Source organism: Pyrgilauda ruficollis, unplaced genomic scaffold, assembly GCF_017590135.1.
Source record: "Pyrgilauda ruficollis isolate IOZ18807 unplaced genomic scaffold, ASM1759013v1 scaffold10, whole genome shotgun sequence".
NCBI classification, from domain to species: Eukaryota; Metazoa; Chordata; class Aves; order Passeriformes; family Passeridae; genus Pyrgilauda; species Pyrgilauda ruficollis.
In genome coordinates, this window is record NW_024508101.1 from 14,509,532 (window position 1) to 14,529,673 (window position 20,142).

A 20,142-nucleotide genomic window follows, 5' to 3' on the forward strand; every position below is an offset into this window, starting at 1 on the left:
CTGGCAGTGCTAACAAGGTGAGCTCAGGGGCTGTTCTGGGCTCTCAGCCGTCTGCTGGGTCTCTGTCACTTCAGAAATAGCCTCCCCTCTTACAAAGATCACAGAATGCTGCAGCCAAACTGCCTCACACTGGGCTGCAAGAGAGAGACAAGCAGCAGCTCAGAACTGGGTACCAAGACAGGTTGTTAGTATTGATCCTGCTGGCATGAAGACTGTTTACTCCACACAAAGGCTTGCTGCAATGTGTTTCAACAAGGAAAACCCTTTCCCCTTGCTTGGCAGAACTTTCCATAGCCAGTTGAAAGGCTAGTTTGTTACCAAGGAGCTTTGTAAAGTGTTTCTCCAGTGAATCTCAAAAGGTGCAGACTGTCAGGGTGTCTCTGCAGGTGTCAGAGGGGTGCATCTGGAAAGGTTTCCAAAGGGGGCACTGGGATGTCCCAGGCTGCAGCTGTCCCTGCTGCTCTTTGGGGAATCACTCCTGGGTGCAGCTGAACATGGCCCAGGCCTCTTCTCCTTGCCCACAGCCCTTTAGGACAGCTCTGTGGACTTGCTCAGGTAAAAACCCAGGGCTGGTTATCACTTAGTAGAACCATATTGTAACATCTGGGCCAGCCCAAGCTTGAGGTTTCAAACTCCCCTGTCTTCTTCATACCCAGGCTTGGATTTTGGCCAAGACTAAAGTCTTAGTTCTTAGGTATTTTTGTTTTTCAGGCTTGAATTGTTATAATTAACTCTCCTCCTCTGCACTTTCTAGGTTCTATGATTCTGTTACAGTCTAGCTTTAAGATGGACCATCCCAAGGTGCTGGAAGGCTACAAGCCAAGAGTGAGCCACAAAAAAAGAACCCCAGCTGCATTGTGCTTGGATGAGGAGCTGGAGGAAAGCTGCCCCTCAGGAAGCTGTCAAGATCTTTGGCCTGCCCAGGGAACTGCTGCTGGCACGGAGAAGGAGGTGTTCACAGCAGCTCCTGCACAGGACACACAGGTGTCTGCTCACAGAAAGCCTGTGCTTGCCAAGGCAACACAGCTAATCCCTAACACGTCCCTGCATATGCAGACCCTGTACACCTGGACAAGCAGCTGCTCCCCCACTTCCCAGCTGTGCTGGAGAATGCCTGGAATGCCTCATCTCTGTCACCACTACCCAGCAGCCAGGCCCTGGCTGGCCTCCACCTTTGGCATCAGGGCTGGGCTTTCCCACATTCCCCTGTGCAGCCTAGTGCAGTCCCTTGGGCTGGTCCCCTGGGCTGACCTTTCTTCCTGAGATCCACAAGGACATTTCTGGAGGTGTCAGAGGGGCGCAGCCAGAAAGCTCCCCAAAGAGGGCCCTGGGATGGCCAAGGCTGCAGCCAGCCCAGCTCCTCCCTGGTGAGGACCCACTCCTGCTGCAGCCAGACACAGCCCAGGCCTCTCCCTGCCCACAGCCCCTCAGAGCTCTGTGGACACTGCTGGGCTCTGGACTCCCACCGCTGCTGGCTCTGGGACAGAGAAGCAACAAGTTCCTTCAGCAGTTTCTGATCAGGCTGCTCCCCCTGCCAGGACAGCACTGAGATCAGTGGTGAGATCTGTGCCAACCATCACTGAGATGTCACCTGCAATGTCCCCACAGCACAGGCACCACAGTGATATGCCAGAACATTCCACTGGAACCCACAGTTAGCCACGGTCAGTTGGCTTTTGCCCACTGACTGGGAGAACGAGGTATGGCTGTGCAGGGTGATGGCCAATGAGGGAAGCTCCAGTCCACCTGTGGGAATAGAAAAGCGAGCTGATTTCCCCAGAAACACCACCCCTTTCTGCTTCAGATGCACTGGGGCAGTGAGCTGACATGGCTGCTCCTGGCCTTCCAGGACAGGGGGGAATTGTACCCTGTGACACTGCCATGCAAGCGATGGAGGACGAGCAGGACGTCTGGTCTTGCAGAGACAGACACAGGACCAAACGAGCTCCTGCTGTTTCCAGTGAGAGCACAGGCAAAGACAATCGATTCTTGCCCCTCTGCTTTCCAGAGAAGCTTTGGAAAATGCTGGAAAGTGACCAGTTTCAGTCCATTTGGTGGAGTGAGGGTGGAAAATGTGTGGCCATCAACAAAGATCTCTTTGAAGTGGAGGTGCTGGGCAGGGGAGTTTGTCAGCGGGTTTTTAACACACAGCACATCAGGAGTGTTATTCGCCAGCTGAACCTCTATGGATTCACCAAAGTGCAGCGGGATTTCCAAAGATCTGCCTCTCTGCCTGAATTCCTATCAGAGGAAGCAGCAACTTCTGCTCACAGCCAGGTACAGCAGCTGCTCTGCACAGCTACTAATGCTTGTGATAACGTGGGGGGGAAGAGGGACCTTCACAGCAAGTAAGGCCTTGCCATAGAAGAGGTGGGGATGGGAGTGAGTGGTCTGGTTTTCATTCCTTTCTCAGCCTGTGTTCAAGCAGATTTGAGTGAGTCTTTCTGACTAGTGGAAATGCAGATGAAATACATTTCAGTGAGAGCTACTGAGTTTAAACCTGTTTAAGGGACAGACAGACTGAGTGTAGTCTGATTTCTCTGAATGTTTTTGCTCTGTATCTTGCTGGACCAAATCTGGAACCTCCCTGTGGCACCTGCCCAATGCCAAGCAGATGTATCCAAGGATCATGGGATTACCTGCCTGCTCATATCTGCTCTGAAGTTGCAGAGAAATAGTGATGTTTAGCTTTTGAAAACAATTGTTCTGATTTAGCCCCCAGGAGGGTAAAACCTCAAGTTGTGATGGCTGAACACAATGGCCACATAATGCTTTAGCCTGAGCTTTAAGTTCCATATTTAAGTTCAAAGTCCTTTTCCTTAGCCATGCTCCCCTTTTGCAATTCAGAGTCCTAGTTCTTGTAGCTTGCATTTTTCCAGTCTTTGAATAGTAGCAACTAACTCTTCTCCTTGTTTTAGATCCTCTACTACTATAACCCCAGCTTCAACAGAGCACATCCCTGGCTGCTGGGAATGTGCAAAAGGAGAGCTGCCCTCAAACAGAGAGCCCTGTGTGCAGCAGGGTTGGATGAAAGGCCTCTCCAGAAGCGCAGATGGTCAGTGTGGAGGGACATGCAGGTGTCAGCTGAAGCCCATCCATCTCCACTGGCAGCTGCTCCCATCCTTCTAGAGCCTCCTGGAGCACTATATGATACAAAGTCTGATAGCCACAACCTAATAGAATTCTAATAGAATTGATAATAAACTGTTTGAACAATAAACCTTTCTGGTTGTCCTGTCCTATTTGACCAGTGGAAAAATCTCCTAAATTGTTCTGTGTCTTTAATGTCCTACTTGTCCTTTCGTAGCCTCAGCAAGACAGATGTCCCAGTACAAATGTGGCCATATCCTGCTAGCACAGAGGTGCAGGAAAGGCTGAGCTCCTGTTGGCACTGGACAGAAAGGAAGACAAGAGCGTCTTTCTCTCTCTGAGGAAAAAATATTGGAAGGGCAAATGACCTGTGCAAGGAAGAAATTGGTTTGGGTGGTGGGCAGTGAGTCCACCACTGTCTAGTTCTGCCTGCTTCAACTGGCTTAGAAATACAAAGAGCCACTACCCCCTCACACAGCTCAGTTCACAGCAGGAATGTCTAGCTTTAGTAATTATAGTCTGTTCAGAGGGGAAAGTGCTGCAGGGGAGATGCTCAGGTGGGTGCCATAGAGTTTATGCTCGTTGGAACAAGGGCTGCTCTGACATGTTGCAAACAGATGCATCCTTCCCTTCAGCATGTAAAGGCAGCAAATGTAGCAGATATTTGGGGCTGTTCTGTAGTCTGCTCTGGCCACACTTACCTGCCATTCCTCTCTGCAGCGTGCCGGAATGGCGTGTGGGAAGGAGAGAAGCCAGCTTTGGGTCTTCAGGAGATGCAAGGCTCCTGAGAGTGTAGAGCTTTAGAAGAAGGACTGGGCAGTTCTGTGCTTGCCTGTGCTGACCAAACTCTCCTGTCAGCAGGAGTTTCTCAAGGAAGGTTGATGTCACCCTGCCCACTCTGCTCTCAGCATTGCTGAGTCTCCATCCTTTTAGTTTTTCCCATGTTACACTTTCCAGAGACACCTGATACTGTTCAGCAGGGTCTGACTGATACCCTCCTCTAATCTGCAGAGTGGGGATCTGGATTTGTGAAATTCTGGGATGAAGACCTGTTCGATAAGATTAGAGGCTTAAAAGTCAAGGCCAAATGTGATTCAGCCCAGTGATCAATGTTGTTTGGAAAGCAGCCCCATGGGGAGAGGTGAATTCTGGAACATGCTTCCATGGCACTGGTAATAACAACCTGCTTTGCAGGTGAGTGGTGCTGGACCATGCAGTTACCTGCCCTGGCCAGGCCAGCCCCAGCACCAGGGTCTGTGTGGCAATAAACCCTGCTGGGTGTGGGTGCTGGATGTGTGCCCCGTGAGTGAGGAATTCCGTGTCCCAAAGGTTTCAGCTTCACTCCTGTGAACTCAGCTAGCATTTTCCTAGCACCAGTTTTTGTGCACTTTGGGCTGTGGGTTGATGCAATTGTGAGTTCAGCAAAGCCTGAACTCTACTCACCCCTACAGACACCAGTAGAGAAAGTTCAGGGACTGAAAGCAGCCACCTGCCCTTGGTCAGCAACATCAGCACAGCTGAGCCACCTGTGCTGGAGACATTTTAAAGCCAGGTTTTATCCACATTCCTGTAACAGATTTTAAGATCTTATAGTGGCTTAAGACGCTAGAACCGATGTAAGTCGTCAGAGACAACCTTGTAGATGCCAAGAAGCTGCTGATGGTATTCTGGCTGGATCCAGCTTGAGGTTTTCTCACTCCTGAATCCTTCTCCTCCTTTAGGCTGGTTCTGGAAACTGCAGGCATGTATGAGCTCCCTTTACTTGCTCTCTCTCGGATGGCTAAGAACTGTGTAGCTCCACAGAGGGAGTAGCAGCGTATTCCTCTGGTGCTTCTACATGCATGCCCTTGTCACCCTTCCCCTCATACGGATGAGCAGTGAGTAGTACAAAACCACTACAAAGACTAGGCAGCAAATAAAACAGGGTATTGCAATTAACAGGGTGCTTTCTGACTCTCTGCCTAGCAGACACTTCAAGTCTGAAGCAGAAATATTTTCTCTTAGTGTCCTGAGCAACTGCAGAGTCCAGCCTTTGCAGGCTCTCTGCTTTACAACAGCAAAGACCTCCAGCATGCCGAATGCTGAGGGGAGGGCTCCCCCAGCCCTGTCAGCTGTTTCCTGCTGTTGCTGTAATCAGCTCGTGTCACTTTCCTCCCTCTTTTCAAGGTGCTGATAACAAGCACCTGGGGCAGCCAGGTGACCTTTGTCTGAGCTTCCTCTTTAAACTCCCTTGGCTTTTGCTCCCTTGCCTTGTTACGCAGCAGTAAAGATCTGTTCTGATAGAAGCAGAGGCTGCTCCTCTTCCCTTTCTCTTCTTATGCAGCATCAAAGCTCTCTGAATTTCCTTGAACAGATTTGCATTTAGGTCAGGACTTACTTGAGTAAAAGTTGGGGTTTTTTTCTCCCTGTCTTTCTCTTAACTCTGTAAGGAATGGTAATAAACACAAAGACAGGTGGGAAAAAGAAACGTGGGCTATAAATAAACAGGTTTGGCACACAGGGGAGGACAAAGTAATTAGTAAGAGAAAAAATAACTGATGTGGCAGCAAGCTACATCTTCAGCTGATGTAAAGCAGCCTCTTCCCACGGAAGCAATGGGACATGGCACTGTCATCAGCTGAGCGGCTTGATGGGTCTGCTCCCTTCTGCGGTGTCTAACCTGTCTGTAGCTGCCCCGTTCCACAGCAGCAGTAAAGGAGGTTGGACCACAACTCTCTGTGCTATGAATCTTCATCTACATTCTTTGGCTCCTTGTAGCTGTGTGCTTGGGCTGCCTGAGTCCCTGCTGCGCTCTCTGGATGCAAAGTGCCAATACCAAGGTGGCTGTCACAGCCCAGATGGTCATTTTGACCTATGCCATAGCATTGCAGGGTTGGTTGCCCAACACTGTCTCCATCTCCAGGATGTATTGGGATGGGACACAAAAAAGCAGTGAAGGAGCCATGCTGGGATCATGGGCATCATGGAGACAGGATGACCTTGTTGTGAGAGTGCTGCTAGCAACTGGGAGACCTGGGTGTGGGTGCTGGTTCCATTTGGTGTGAGCACATTGCATTCACTAACTCTGTGTCTCTTGGAGCTTCCTTTGTAGATGGCAAAGTACTTCTTCCCAACACTGGTCTCGTTGAGAACCTCAGCTTTTTCAGAAAAAGTCTCATGGTGGCTTTCTGAAGCTTGGCATGCTGTCGTTTGGAATACTCTTAGAACTGCAAAGGTACAAGTAGAGACTGGTGTGCTCAGCCGTTTAAGTATTAACAGGACACGTGACAACTGGGGTTTGCCATATAGAATTGGTAAACATTAAGTTTGGTTGCTAAACTTAGACCCACACACTCTAGTGAGAAATTCAGGGTTTTATGAATTGGGCTTGCAGTCAAAGGTTAACTGTAATTTCATGCAAGAAAAACGCACCTGAATTCTGGGTGTGTCTGATGCTCTGCAATAGCTTTTGCAGCATGCAGAAATCACAGCTTTGGCAGGGCTGCCAGTGCAAGGCTCTGTCGGTGTGACAGACGGGGCAGATCCTGGGGCTTCTGGTCTCTTTCTGATTCACTGTGACAGAGATAAGCCCAGGGAAGGACTTGCTGAGAATTACTAGATAATGCCTAAAGGTGGCAAGCTGGGAAGTGGCATTTGAAAGAGGCACGCTCAGAGCTTTTATCGCCCAGAGTTACGGTATTCTTCCCAAAGAAGCTGCCTAGATGGGCCTGACTCATCTCTAATGCAGCCGCGTGCATTTCATCCCGTTTTCCCGCTGGCTTTTCCCTCTCTATCCCAGGGAGCTGCTGCGGCCCCGCCTGCCCCCCGGTGGCCACCCGAAGGACGGCAGGAGTCCCTCCGGGGAGGGGCTGCCTCCCGGGGACACCGTCCGTGAGGGACAGCCCAGAGCCGGGGCAGATAACGCCACAGGCATGTCTGAATGGCTGAACTGGGCTGTTCAAGACTATCAGCTCCACCGCTGGACCCAGTGTGTGCTTGTTGATCCCAAGGGCACCTTTCCCCCTCTTGACATGAATTTCCTTTAATTCTTTCTCTTTTGACCTTTGCTCTGAACTCCCACAGGTGAGGGTGTCACGCCAATGATCTGCTGTCACCTCTGGCTGTTGGTGTTACACAGTGACACCCCAGGGCTGGGGTAAGCAAAGAAACCATCCATGGCCACCATAGATGCTGCTTGTGTATTATCTAGAAGGCAGATTGGGGTGGTTTTTTGGGTGGTGGAATCCTTCAATTAAAGCAAATGTTCCTATCTCCTGCTTTTATAAGTGGGAGTGCAATCACAACATGTTTCCGGTTTTTTATTTCTCTAAAATTGATTCTTTCAGACCTCAGGCATATATAGCATCATGTATATCTTTCTATTTCAGTACAGAGAAAGAAAAGCTAATACTCAAATGCCAAAGAATTTAATGAGGAACAGGTCAGGCCATGATAGAAACTACTTCAGACTTCCAGATCCAAAATCCATAGCTATGTGGGCAGAAGGGCCATGTCTGAGGGAGGAATGTATCTCTTCAGATGCAGTACCTCAAAGGGCAGGCAGGAATGCAGAGCTTTTCAGGCACACAAACACCCCTGAGCCAGCATGTCTGCTGCAGGAAGGCAGTGCATCAGGGAGAAGGAGGGATGGCTTCCCTGAGAAGACCAATTCATGGAATTGTGTTCATGGCTCTGCACTTATGAACAAAGCAGGAGTCATGCAGGTAAAGTAAACCAGAACATCTCTTGTCTAGATGGCTTGAGTGAGGGCTTGGGCTTTGCTCCCCCAGCCTGACTGCTGGGTCATTCATGGATGGAATGGAAACTACTGCTTTTGGGTCTCATGCCAGAGATGAAGCAAGTGTGTCCCCTGGTCCATCTCTCCCAGCTAGTTTTAAACCCACTAGATAAAATAGTGCAATCCTGTTCAAGAAGTTTGCAAAAACAATGGGTTGACATCAATGAATCCCTGATGCTTTGGGGTAGGAGATGTCAAGAAAATTATTCTCCATGCTATCACTGCTGTTTCTGCATTTCAGGGATCCAGGGAGTCACATTCCTGCAGGTGTCAGAGGGGCGCAGCCAGAAAGCTCCCCAAAGAGGGCCCTGGGATGGCCAAGGCTGCAGCCAGCCCAGCTCCTCCTTGGTGGGGACCCACTCCTGCTGCAGCCAGACACAGCCCAGGCCTCTCCCTGCCCACAGCCCCTCAGGACAGCTCTGTGGACACTGCTGGGCTCTGGACTCCCACCGCTGCTGGCTCTGGGACAGAGAAGCAACAAGTTCCCTTCAGCAGTTTCTGCTCAGGCTGCTCCCCCTGCCAGGACAGCACTGAGATCAGTGGTGAGATCTGTGCCAACCATCACTGAGATGTCACCTGCAATGTCCCCACAGCACAGGCACCACAGTGATATGCCAGAACATTCCATTGGAACCTGCTGTCTGTTGGTGCCAGTTGGTCTTTGCCTGCCAGCTGGTGGGACACAGCCAAGCTGTCCAGGAAGATGGCCATGGAGCGAGAGTTCTCGTCCCTGCGCTTTCCACAGAAGCTTTGGAAAATGCTGGAAAGTAGCAAGTTTCAGTCCATTTGGTGGACTGAGGGTGGAAAATGTGTGGCCATCAACAAAGATCTCTTTGAAGTGGAGGTGCTGGGCAGGGAAGGTCAGCAGGTCTTCCACACACAGAAAATTAAAAGTTTCATGCGACAGCTGAATGCATATGGATTCACCAAAATGCAACGGAATTTCCAAAGATCTGCCTCCCTGCCCGAATTCCTGGCAGAGGAAGCAGCAGCTTCTGCTCACAGCCAGGTACAGCAGCTGCTCTGCACAGCTACTAATGCTTATGATAATGTGGGGGGAAGAGGGATCTTCACAGCAAATAAGGCCTCCTTGTAGAGGGCCATTTGCAGGTTGAAAAGAAGCCACTTTTTATAAGGGGGCTTATAAAAATGAGGGAGAGGGACATTTTGTGCAGGCAGAGAGAGAGAGGACAAGGAACAGTGGTTGTATAGTGAAAGAGGCCAGGTTTAGATTAGCTGTTAGGAAGAAATTATTCCCTGTGTGTGTGGTGAGGCCCTGGCACGGGTTGCCCAGAGAGCTTGTGGATGCCCCATCCCTTGAAGTATTCAAGGCCAGGCTGCATGGGGCTCTGAGCAACCTGGGATAGCGAGTGGCATCCCTGCCAAATGAGTGGGGTTGGCACCTGATGATTTTTAAGATCCCTTCCAACCCAAGAGAGTGTGTGATTCTGTGATGGAGGGGATGGGGATGGGAGTGAGTGCTCTGGTTTTCATTTCCTTCTCAGGCATGTTTGAGTGTGTCTTTCTGACTAGTAGAAATGTGGGTAAGATACATTCTGGTGAGATCTACTGAGTTTGAACCCATTTAAGGCACAGACATGTTCAGCATAACCTGATTTCTCTGAATGTCTTTGCTCCATGTCTTGCTGTATTAAATCTGAAACCTTCCTGTGGCACTTGCCCAATGCCAAGCAGATGCATCAAGGGACCAACAAGATTACCTGCTCACAACTGCACTGAAGCTGCTGAGATATAGTTGTGTTTTAAAAAACAGTTGTTCTGCTTTTGAAAATCCCACACTGCTCTGCTCTCAGGAGGCAACACCCCAGGGGTGGTGATGCCTGAACACAACCGTACAAGCTTTAGGTTCTACACGGCCCTCAGGGTATATGATCCTCTGCTGCAACTTGCAGTAACTGGGGAGATGGCGGCAACTAATTCTTCTCCTTTGCCTGTTTTAGATCCTCTACTACTATAACCCCAGCTTCAACAGAGCACATCCCTGGCTGTCAGAAACGTGCAAGAGGAGAGGTGTCCTTAAAGGAAGGGACCTATATGCAGAAGAGATGGAGGAAAGGCCCCTTTAGAAGCTGAGATGGTCAACCCAAGCTTCATGGAGAGGCAGATCTGGGCTAACACAGGCGCCTGTTAGAGAGCAGTCACTGTGCAGTCCATAGTGTCTAATTAATAGTGCTGTTCCTAGACAGAGATGAACAGCATTGGAATAAATAGATTTGAGTTGGTATTAAACCACTGGAAGAAGAAACCTTTCTCGGCTGTCCTGTGAGCTCTGCACAACCCCGGGGTGAGTTCCTATTTGGAACACTCACAGACCAAGCAGAAGCAACTGCTCTCCCAGCAGCTGAACCACTTCTTGGAAGGGGTTCCACTTCTTGGAAGCCCGGCTTCTTAGCCCTAGAGAACACGGCTCTGTGGTGCTCCCCCGGCTGCGATCCGGGGACCGCCTCACCATTCGGCCCCAGAGCAGCAGTGAGACAAAGGAGCGGGGCGCTCGGCACGGAACGGGCTGCCCAGGGAGCGGCACCACGCCTGCCCGGAGAACTGCTATAACAGCGCCGGACGGGGCTTTCCCAACGTCCGCAGCCCCCTGACGGGGCCGGCCCTGCTCAGAGCAGCCCACTCCCACGCTCGGGACCCTCCGCGGCCCTGAGGAGCTCCGGGGCCCCCGCCCCGCGCCCGCCGCGCCGCCCTCAGGCCGGGCCCGCCCCTCGCAGGGCGGGGCCGTTGCTACGGAGCGCGCGCGGCGCGGGAACCGAACGGCGGCCGCGGGGCGTCATGGCCGCCGTGTGCGAGGTGAGCGGCGGCCGGGCCGGAATGGAAAGGAAAAGAAAAGAAAACAGCCCGTGTGGGGCCGCTGCGGCGGGGCCGGGGTACCCCGGCGTGCTGCGGGGACTGCCGCCGAGCGGGGGCCGGCGGTGGTAGCCCTTGGGCCGTTGTGACTGTGCCGGGAAGAGTGAAAGGGGAAGGCAGGGCTGGTGCCGGCCCGGCGGTTCTGGTGCTGTGGGGCGCCCTGAGGCCGCGGTGGCGGTGGGAGGCAGTGCTGGGCTCAGGGGGGTTCAGTGCTGCTGTGGGGTGGCATCATGCAGGTGGGGCTCCAGGAGCTTGATGCTGGGGTAGCCCTGGGTGCGCGGTGCTGCTGCAGCCGGGGTTGGTGTGTGTTTGTGCAGAGCGGCAGCTCCAGGCCGGTGGGGCGGTTCTGCATCTCCGGGAGGCCGGTGCTGAGGGGGCAGCGCTGCCCTGCTCTGGGGCTGGGTGCTGGTCTGGGCTGGGGGCTCTGCTCACGTGCTGAGTGCGAAAAGGCTGTGGTGGGGATTGCCAGGGAGGCAGTGGCAGTGTGTGTGAGAGCAAGGACTGAAGGCTGATCAGCCTGTCCTGAACTCTGGGCAATTTTCAAGTGTTAAAACCTCTTGTAATAGTTCTCTCGGGTCTTTGTTTTTTTGCCTGACCTCCGGCTTTTCTTGGCCTTTGCAGCAAGGTGCTGTGGGAAGGGTTATGTGTCACTCTGTTTTACTGTTCTCATTCCTCCTGTCTGTTTCAACAAGTGTGTTAAATGTTGCGAGTTTGCCTCTTCTGTGGAAATAGTGGCTTCTTGGCTATACCTAAGCTGAGCTGAGCAGCTGTCAGAGCAAAGCTGGGCTTGGCTGCCTGCTCAGGTGATCATGGACATGGCTTATCTGTTCTACAGTCAGCTTTAGAATCTCTGTGCCAGCAGCATGTTGTAAAAATGTGTGAGGGATTTGTGCAGTCACTCAAGATCCAAGCTAATAACAGCTTGGATAATTTGCTTCTTTTAAAATTTATGGTATATGTGAAATTTGTGTTTTGTGTTGTACAGTTGCCTGCACAACAGTTCTTGCCTCTACCTGTTTTTTGTGGGGTGAATATGTGTCTTGGTTCACTTCTTGTAGAAATAAAATTGTTTTATTGTACAAAGATGGTTCTTGAATCTGTAGCGTCTGAACATTCTTGTCTTCTAGGAAGATCCATCCCTGGAGAGGCACTTCAAAGGCCACAGAGATGCTGTCACTAGTGTGGACTTCAGTCGTGCTAAGAAACAATTGGGTAAATTGTCTGTGTTTTGATGGCCAGAGGATAAAGCAAGAGCTGTTCTGATTTAGTTAGAGGCGGGGAGCAGTGGAGGCAACAGCTCTGCAACAGCTAAAGTTCCTGCTGTTGCTTCCATTGCTTCCTGCTAACAGCAAGTTGAGCACTGCTCCACTCACATTGCAGGCTTGTGTTTTTAATATGTTGTGAAGAAACAGCTGACCTCACTTTGGTCAATGTTTTGCCACAATGGAGAGGTGTAGGAGGGAGATGTAGCCAGGGTGCTTTTAAGTCACCAGCTCACGGGTCTTCTCTGCTTAATCTGAAGTGACAATTAACCTGCTGCAGCTGATACCTGCCTCTTCCAAATAAGAAAGTGAAGAGATAACCTTCATTTACTGAGTGTGTGGAAGATTTGCACCCTGTGGCTGTTGCATGGCTGGACTCTTGGAATTAAATTGTCCAAAGTAATGCATGGCTAGCCTTGTTTTGTTTGAATTACCAATGAAATGTTATGCATGACAATAATGAAATACACAGCTTGCAATAGACTGGTGAAGCTTCAAGGGCAATGTATTGAGATTGCTGGATGGGGAGCTGAGTGTGAAATGCATTTTTAGTGTAATTAGAGGAGAGCTAATGCAAGTTTGGTTTGGTGTGGTTTTGGTTTTCCTTTTTTATTTCAGTAAGTGGCTCAATGGATTCGTGCCTGATGATCTGGAGTATGAAGCCTCAGATGAGAGCCTATCGCTTCTTGGGCCACAAAGATGCAGTTCTGTGTGTCCAGTTCTCACCTTCTGGTCACCTTGTGGCTTCAGGCTCTAGAGACAAAACAGTCCGTTTGTGGATCCCTAGTGCGTGAGTACCTGTTCCCTTCTGCCTCTCTTTGTGTTTAGCTATGGCTTGGAATTTCTCCTTACTGCTTTGTTGCAGTTCTCTGGCTGTGGGACAGGGATCTGTTCGAGGGACAGAAGAACCACTGTGTCTTCTCTTCAGTCTGTGAATGTGGAGCTCCTGGTGGTACAGTACATGCTGGAGACAGATTTTGGACCAAGAGTTCCATGAACCTCTTGGATCTCTAAATACGCTCTGCTTTGGATCTCTAAATATGCCTTGTGTTTATTTGCCAGAAAAATATATCTTGCATTTATTTGGAAATGATGTGTAAAGAAAAATGAACACATTTGAGTTGTCTTGCCTGGCTGAGTTAATGGCAATTTGCTCACAGCTGTACAGCATCAGGTGTGCTGAATTCTTGTGTGATGTGGCACTGGAATGGCCAGCTGGAGCACGGGCCATTGCAGGAGCAGTTGTGAGGTCCTTGACTGCTTGGCTCTTGTTTCAATGAGCTGTGAAAACACCTCTCTCCTTGCCTGCCTTGCAGCGAAGGACCTGGCAAGAGTACAGAACCAAAGTGTCTTCTTTTGCCTTGATCTTTTTGTGTTTAAATGGTTGCACAAATTAGCTGTAGCATTTTTTCCCCTTTATAGGAAACATGGGTTGTTTCCTGTTGGATTGGCCTCCAGTATGCAACTGGAACAACTAGTTTTAGCTGTGTATTCTGTACTGGTCGTGAAGCATGAGCAAATTTGGGGTTGATCAATGTTTTTATCCTAATGTGGTCACATGCAGTTCCCATAGAAGTGGGGGTGAGCTACTAGCACTGCTCAGCATACAGTAGCTCTATGTTTTCAGGTACAGAATGCCTTTCCTGCCCTTTGTGCAGTTTTAAGGAGCTCTTCCCTTTTGTGTAGCAAGGGAGAATCGACTGTGTTCAAGGCTCACACAGGAACCGTGAGAAGTGTTCATTTCTCCAGCGATGGCCAGTCCTTAGTTACAGCTTCTGATGACAAAACAATCAAAGTGTGGACGGTTCACAGGCAGAAGTTTCTGTTCTCACTGAGTCAGCACATCAACTGGGTTCGCTGTGCCAGGTGAGTATGGCCCTCTGACAAGCAGAGATGGAGATTTATCCCTCAAAGCAGAGGCTCAGTGTCATGGTCTGGTGCAACACATTTTTGTTCAGGGTGATTCAGGTGTGTCTAGTGACTGAAATATATTGCTGACCTGCAGAGACATCCTTTGAGTAATGGTCTGCACCCACTTTGTGTTTCTCCAGTAATCTCTGTCAAGCAGAGGCTTTCCTGCTTTGTGATTTGTTCTGTGTTTTGTTTTTACCTGGTAAGGAGAATTCTGTGTCTTGAAGTTGCTAATAGAAAAAAGGGAGAGGTTTCTGCTGTTATTTCAGCTTAGTTTCTTTAGACTTGCCATGCCCTTGTTAAAATGATCACCAGTGTTACCTCTAAAATGTTTTAAGTGCTGTCATGATAAGAACATTATTTCCTGATAACTGTTTCAGATTTGCTTTCAAGAAGTTATTTATGCATACATGTATCTAGGCTAAAGCCATCGTTCCTCTATAGGTGAAAAGTTCATTACAGTTCTGCAATGTGGTGGCAGTGGGTAGTAGGACTATAGATGCCCACAGAAGAGCAGAAAGGATGTTTTTTCCAGCATGTCCGATGATCTGTAGTTAGGAACTCAAGTCCTGGTTCTGTAATGTGTATTCCTGTGAAGAAAGGTCTGGATCTGTCATGTGTATGATATTTTGATATGGGAACTTAATATATTCTCGTAAAGCACTGGAAATGGTGCAGGCTATGCTGCAGCTTTTTTCTTGTGAGTGGCTGCATTGCTCTGAGCTCTTGTGGCAAAGGCAGGAATTGTTTTGAATCAGAGCAGAGAAACAACTTGAGGTACACTTAAAACAAGTAAGACACAAGATCTCAAGTCAGACTCGAAGACCTTCCTGAGGATTATTTTATGTGCTCGTGGAGTTAGGGATAGTTTGAGTACTTAGGGCTTGCTTTCTTTTCCCTCAACTTAGTGATTGGATTTTCAGTCTCACTGATGCCTCTGTGACTTCTTGAAAAGCTGGGTGTGTTTGCCAGCATACTTTGACACCTGGCCAAGATCAGTCGACCCCTACTCCTTTCATTTGAGGGCTTTTGTTAATTGCTGTAACTCTTTCCTTAGATTCTCTCCTGATGGACGATTGATAGTGTCATCCAGTGATGATAAAACTGTCAAGCTGTGGGACAAAACCAGCAGAGAATGCATCCACTCCTTCTGTGAGCATGGAGGGTGAGTACCTGGTGGTGATGTGTGAAGTGGGGTTGCCTGGGGAATTTACACCTGGTTTGTGAGGTTCAGAGGTCTCTGTCCTGGCAATTTTAAAACTGCTTAAAAAACCTTTAGCACCTCTTACAAAAGTAGCCAGTGTGGGGGCCCAGTGCAGAATTGCCCTGGCCCCTTTGACTGATCAAGGTTAGAACTATGAGGGTTGTATTTCAAGCACATCAAGCCTCTGTTTCTTTGTTCTTATTTATTTTTGGAGATGCTTAAATTCCTTATTTCTTCTTTTATTTTGCTCTGAGCCGATGTAAATTAAAAGTGCAAAATTCTACTGACAGAATGGCACTTGGATGCTTTGATTCATCTTCAAGTTTTTAAATAATGAGGTTATTCAAAACCCCCACTTTGCATTCAGAAAAACAGCTGTAAAATTTGGAATGTAGCAAAAGATAATTTACCCAGAAACATAAAACAAGTCTTCAGAGAACTGAGACTGGAATCTCCCTAATTCATTGCTGCACTGAATTTCTAGTGCAATATTTTGTTATTTCTAGGTAATATACAATGATAATAAGACAAATTCAAACATTATTTTTTTCAGTGCTGTTAAGTACGTGTCTTGTCCAAACAACCTATTTAAATATCTCAACTTTTTCAGTACTTGCTACAAGAATACTCAAAAGATAATTAATTTTATCCAGTTTGTTTTGTGAGGAGTTACAAGGTATCTTTCCCTGAAGGGTCTGAAGCTTTTATTGTACTTATGTATTCAAAGTAAAAATTGATTGGATTCAGGTCCAGAAAGAAATATGGCTTCAGCCTTGCTGCTTTCCAAGTGGCAACATACGATTTCAGGCACAAATTCAGTAAGTTCCATCTTAAATTTAATTAACAGAAGAAAAGTCTCTGTTCAGTCTTGTACACATCACTTTGGAAATAATGTTAATAGCAGACATATATTATGCAAATATTAAATGAATACTTGAAAATGTTGTTGTGACAGTTGGATCCATCAGATTTCAGGAGGTTTGTGTCTGCAGCTCCTACACCTGTAATGTGAACTACTGAAGATATGCTTAGGTAGGAGCCTGCAGTCTGGCTGGAGTTAGAAGCAAGGTCCTAAGAGAAATTCAGCAAAATAAATTTTCAGGTTATCTCCTCCTTTCCTTAATGTTCAGTGAGTCATGGTGTAGCTTCCCTTGCTGAAGAGGCTTTTTTGATCTGCAGCAGGAGTTGCAGTAACAGCTGGGTTTGGTTGCCGTTGGCAGGTTTGTGAACCACGTGGATTTCAATCCCAGCGGTAACTGCATTGCTGCGGGCGGTACGGACAGCACGGTGAAGCTGTGGGATGTCAGGATGAACAGACTGCTTCAACATTACCAAGGCAAGTCAAGAGCTTAAAAAAGTTGAACCTTTCATGTATTGATGCCAATTGCTCTGAAGTCCAAGGATTGTTTCTCCATCAGCTGCTGCTTTTTCGAAAAGGCACTGGGTTAGGCCTGCCAGCGGGAGCCTTTCTTCACCAGACATCATGCTTTGCTTTGTGTTTAGCTCCAGAGCTAATCCCGAAACTGTCCCATGTTGCAGGTGGGCATGGGTCTTACCTGTGATGCCATTTGGCTCATATTCACTGTTACTGAGAAGGTGGTGTGCCACAAAAAAGTTCCTCTGAATAAGCCTATAGGAGGAACCAGAACTGTATTCCAGCAATTCAAAATGTTTGGCTCTTTTATGAGAAAATTAGGAAAAGTTAACAAAAAAAGGAGAATCAAAATCAATCAATTGCAATTCTATACTATGATCCATGTTTGTGGTTCCTTTTCCAGACTCTGTTTTTCAGCTTTCAAAATAACTTTGATGATGCCAAATGGCATCTCTTCCCATTACAATTTCTTGTCCTACTGATTAGTGCTGCTCTTTGGTAGATCTGGAAAGGAAAAGGGTGCTTTCCCATCCCTGCCAGCTTCTGTGAGATTGATTGACCTATTCTGTGCATTACTTTGTTCAGCCAAAATGTGGCTTTTCTTTGCTAATAACAGTTTTTAAGGCTACTGTGATATTTTAAAATGAATACATTCTCAAGCACTTTTCCAGTGTTGATGGCTTATTAAACTTAATTTTGCTAACTTTCCCTGAGGAACTGTTTTGGGCATGCTCATAAAGCAGATCAGAGACATGAGGCTGGAGCTTGGTGTGTTCTTTCTGCCCTCAACATAAGCTTTTGTGCATTCCTGCTGTGACAGCCTCCCAGCTTCAGTCATTCTTCTGGATCACAGTCACTCCCAGCTCTCTGATAGTTAACAAAATCTAATAGAAATCAAACTTTTCGGTGACTTGTTCCAACTCGTCAGTATTGAGTGTGCCATTTGTGGAATAAGTATTGTTAACTTGTGGCCCATATCAAAACTTGGAAATGGCTTCCTGAAGTCTTGTTGCTAAAATCAGTAGTGTTTTTAAATATTTGGGCAGTGTCAGGTTGTCCTTTAACCTGCTTTATCAGCTTTTCAGTGGTGGCAAGATCTGCAGTGCATGTTTCCAGCCACAGTATAACTTGGCTCAAAAGTTGTCTCTTCCTGCTTTCCACTTGCTACTGTTAAATTGTCCAAATCTAATGTGGTTTCAGCTTGGCTGCCAGGTTTATTTTTTGTCTTGGAATGATATTTTTCCCTGGTATCCCACCCTTACCGAATGACATTTTAGTGTGACACCCTTGTATTGAAGTGATGATTTTCCTGAGGTGAGTGTTATTTTTAACAGCTACTGTGTAAATCCTAACTGTGTATTAAACCTTTAACTAAAAATAGTAATAATAGCTGAAGAACCTTAAATTGCAATGGTGGTTTTTTGCAGTCACTTCATGCACCTGTGGCCACAAACTGATGTGTTTGTAACATGTTCTGGAGATGTTTATAAGTCCTGCCCTTCTGAGGCCTCCTTTTGGCTAAATCTGATTTAGTTTTGTGTCTCCCCTGTGAGGCTGCCAGTCCTGCCCCACTAGATGGCATCTGTGCCTTCAGAATGTGCTGATGCTGCCTGATTTCCAGGGAATCCATTTTAAACATGGAGTTGCATGGAGGAGTTAATAGATGAGTAGCCCTGCCTCGGGCTCTTGCGTCTTAAGGTTGGGCTGGTTTCCAGCACTGATTAGTCTTTTAGCAGTGTTGCTCTTGTTGCCAGCACTTGTTCCAACTGTGACATTTGTAAATGAAAGTTGGAAGTAGAGAGCAAGCTGCAAAACCTTTTGTGTGGTGTGTTTTTCTTTGAGCCAAGCAAAGTATGCTCTGGTCACGTTTACTGTACAGGAGAGCACACAGATGCTTTATTTGGTTCTCTGCCTGGCACTGACTCTTTTGTACAGCAGATTTTGTACAGCCCCTACAAAAATGGCCAATGTTTATTGCCTGACATTTTTTCCCTGTCCAAAGCTGTGTGTGGGACACCTCTGTAGCAGGTCTATGGAAACAGCTCTAACCTGTTTTTTATTCCTGTTTAAAAAGAGTAATTGGTACTTCTATCCAGTTTGGATGGGGCTGATGGTGGTTATCTGTTCAGTAGAGACTGTGGCTGTTTCAAATTCATCTTGATTTATCTTCTCCCTGGTGATATTAAGGGTTGCATTACACAAAAGAAGTGTTGTGGGACTTGGAGCAGTTTTGTGCAGGCTGTGAGGACTCAATTTTAGATGTTAACCCCCAGTGTAAGTCCCCTAAGAGGCTCTTACTTTGCTAGGGCTTGGCTGGCAGAAGGGTGGGCTTGTAGCAACGAGTCAATGGGAGATGCCACCTTGTTCTTGTTCACAGCATGAAATCAAGTGAGGTGGCAGGATGTGTTGGCACATTTTTTTGGAGAGGTGTTATGAATGGTCTTGTGGGAGGTATGAGCTGCTTTGACAGTAGAGATGAACTTTTCTCTGAGTTTACAAGAGCCAGTAACTCCTTGGGCACAGAAGCTGTGACCACTTATGCAGCCAGTCTGTGTGTCTTTTTTCCATTATGAAAAGGACTTTTTGTGAAGCTGAAAATACTTTATGTACCTTCTGGAACTTGGTAGATGTGATACGTTACTAACCTTGTCTATTTCTGATGTGATTTCTTTCAGGACTTTCCTTAGTTGACAGATACATTTACATTTATCTGAATATAGACACTAAGGGGGTGAAGAATACTACAAATTGCTCAGAATAAGATTTTCAAGGGACAAATATATTTATCACTCTTTCATAAGAAAAAAACTCCACACAGACCTTTTTCTCCTCTAATACATAACATGATACAGGGTTGGGGATAGAGGAAGATCTAGCTGTGTGACAGACAATATTCACCAACAAGAATAACAGTCTAGAAGTTACCTGTGTTAAGGTTTTCTTCTGTTTTGTAACAGTCTGGGTCAAGAGGAGTTGTTTTCAGAATTAGCTGAGGTATTTAGTGTTCCTGAGAATTTCAAAAGTAGAGGCATTCTGTTTTACAGTTGAGCAAGGTTATTTCAGCTATCTGCTTCAAATCCACGTATGCAAAAATAATATTTGCTTCTAATGTACTTTAAATGGTATTTTAAGGGGTTTCTTAACATGCAGTGTGGATTCAAAATGCACAGTAGACTCTCAACAGAACATAAATTTAGTTGGGTGTGATGTATCAGAAGTAGTAGATTTGAGATACCAGAACATTTGGAGGGCATATAGTATAATTAAGAATAATTGGATGGTTAAATCCCTCCTCAGGCATATTAATATTCTGTAATGTCACATACGCTCAGGAAGCTGGGCATATGTGAAGTACTGCGTGTTCTCATAAATAAATATGTTCAATAGCCTGTTCTGTAAAAGTTTGGGGAGGGAAAAAAGTCGTATATTAAATGTTTAATGTTACACTGAACTTCAGTGAAGTTTGACTTTTTTCCTAGAACATTTTCTTTAGCTTTTTTCAGAATAAATCTTGGGCTTCATCTTCATGTAGGGAAAATGGCTTTATTGCAAGTTCACACTCCTGATAGTTTGTCTATTTGTATTTGTTTTAAATTTTTGGTGAGGCAAATAGGATATCTGAGGAAATAATGCTTATACTGGACCGTCTTCA

The 20,142-nt window shown here is 47.2% G+C and overlaps 1 protein-coding gene across 5 annotated transcripts in view; it reads left to right on the plus strand.

The window, feature by feature from the left end:
• The first annotated feature begins 1,526 nt into the window (after positions 1-1,526).
• POC1A (POC1 centriolar protein A) overlaps positions 1,527-20,142 on the plus strand; it is a 78,600-nt gene continuing 59,984 nt past the window's right edge. For 3 of the 5 annotated variants that reach the window (XM_041466143.1, XM_041466133.1, XM_041466152.1), the window contains exons 1-6: positions 10,625-10,681; positions 11,866-11,950; positions 12,619-12,790; positions 13,687-13,866; positions 14,969-15,076; positions 16,336-16,451. In XM_041466143.1, the coding sequence (XP_041322077.1) occupies positions 10,664-10,681; positions 11,866-11,950; positions 12,619-12,790; positions 13,687-13,866; positions 14,969-15,076; positions 16,336-16,451 (679 nt within the window). In that variant the 5' untranslated portion in view covers positions 10,625-10,663. Of the gene's footprint in view, positions 2,278-10,624; positions 10,682-11,865; positions 11,951-12,618; positions 12,791-13,686; positions 13,867-14,968; positions 15,077-16,335; positions 16,452-20,142 lie in introns of those variants that run through there. The other 2 variants (XM_041466173.1, XM_041466163.1) reach the window with 2 other exon arrangements.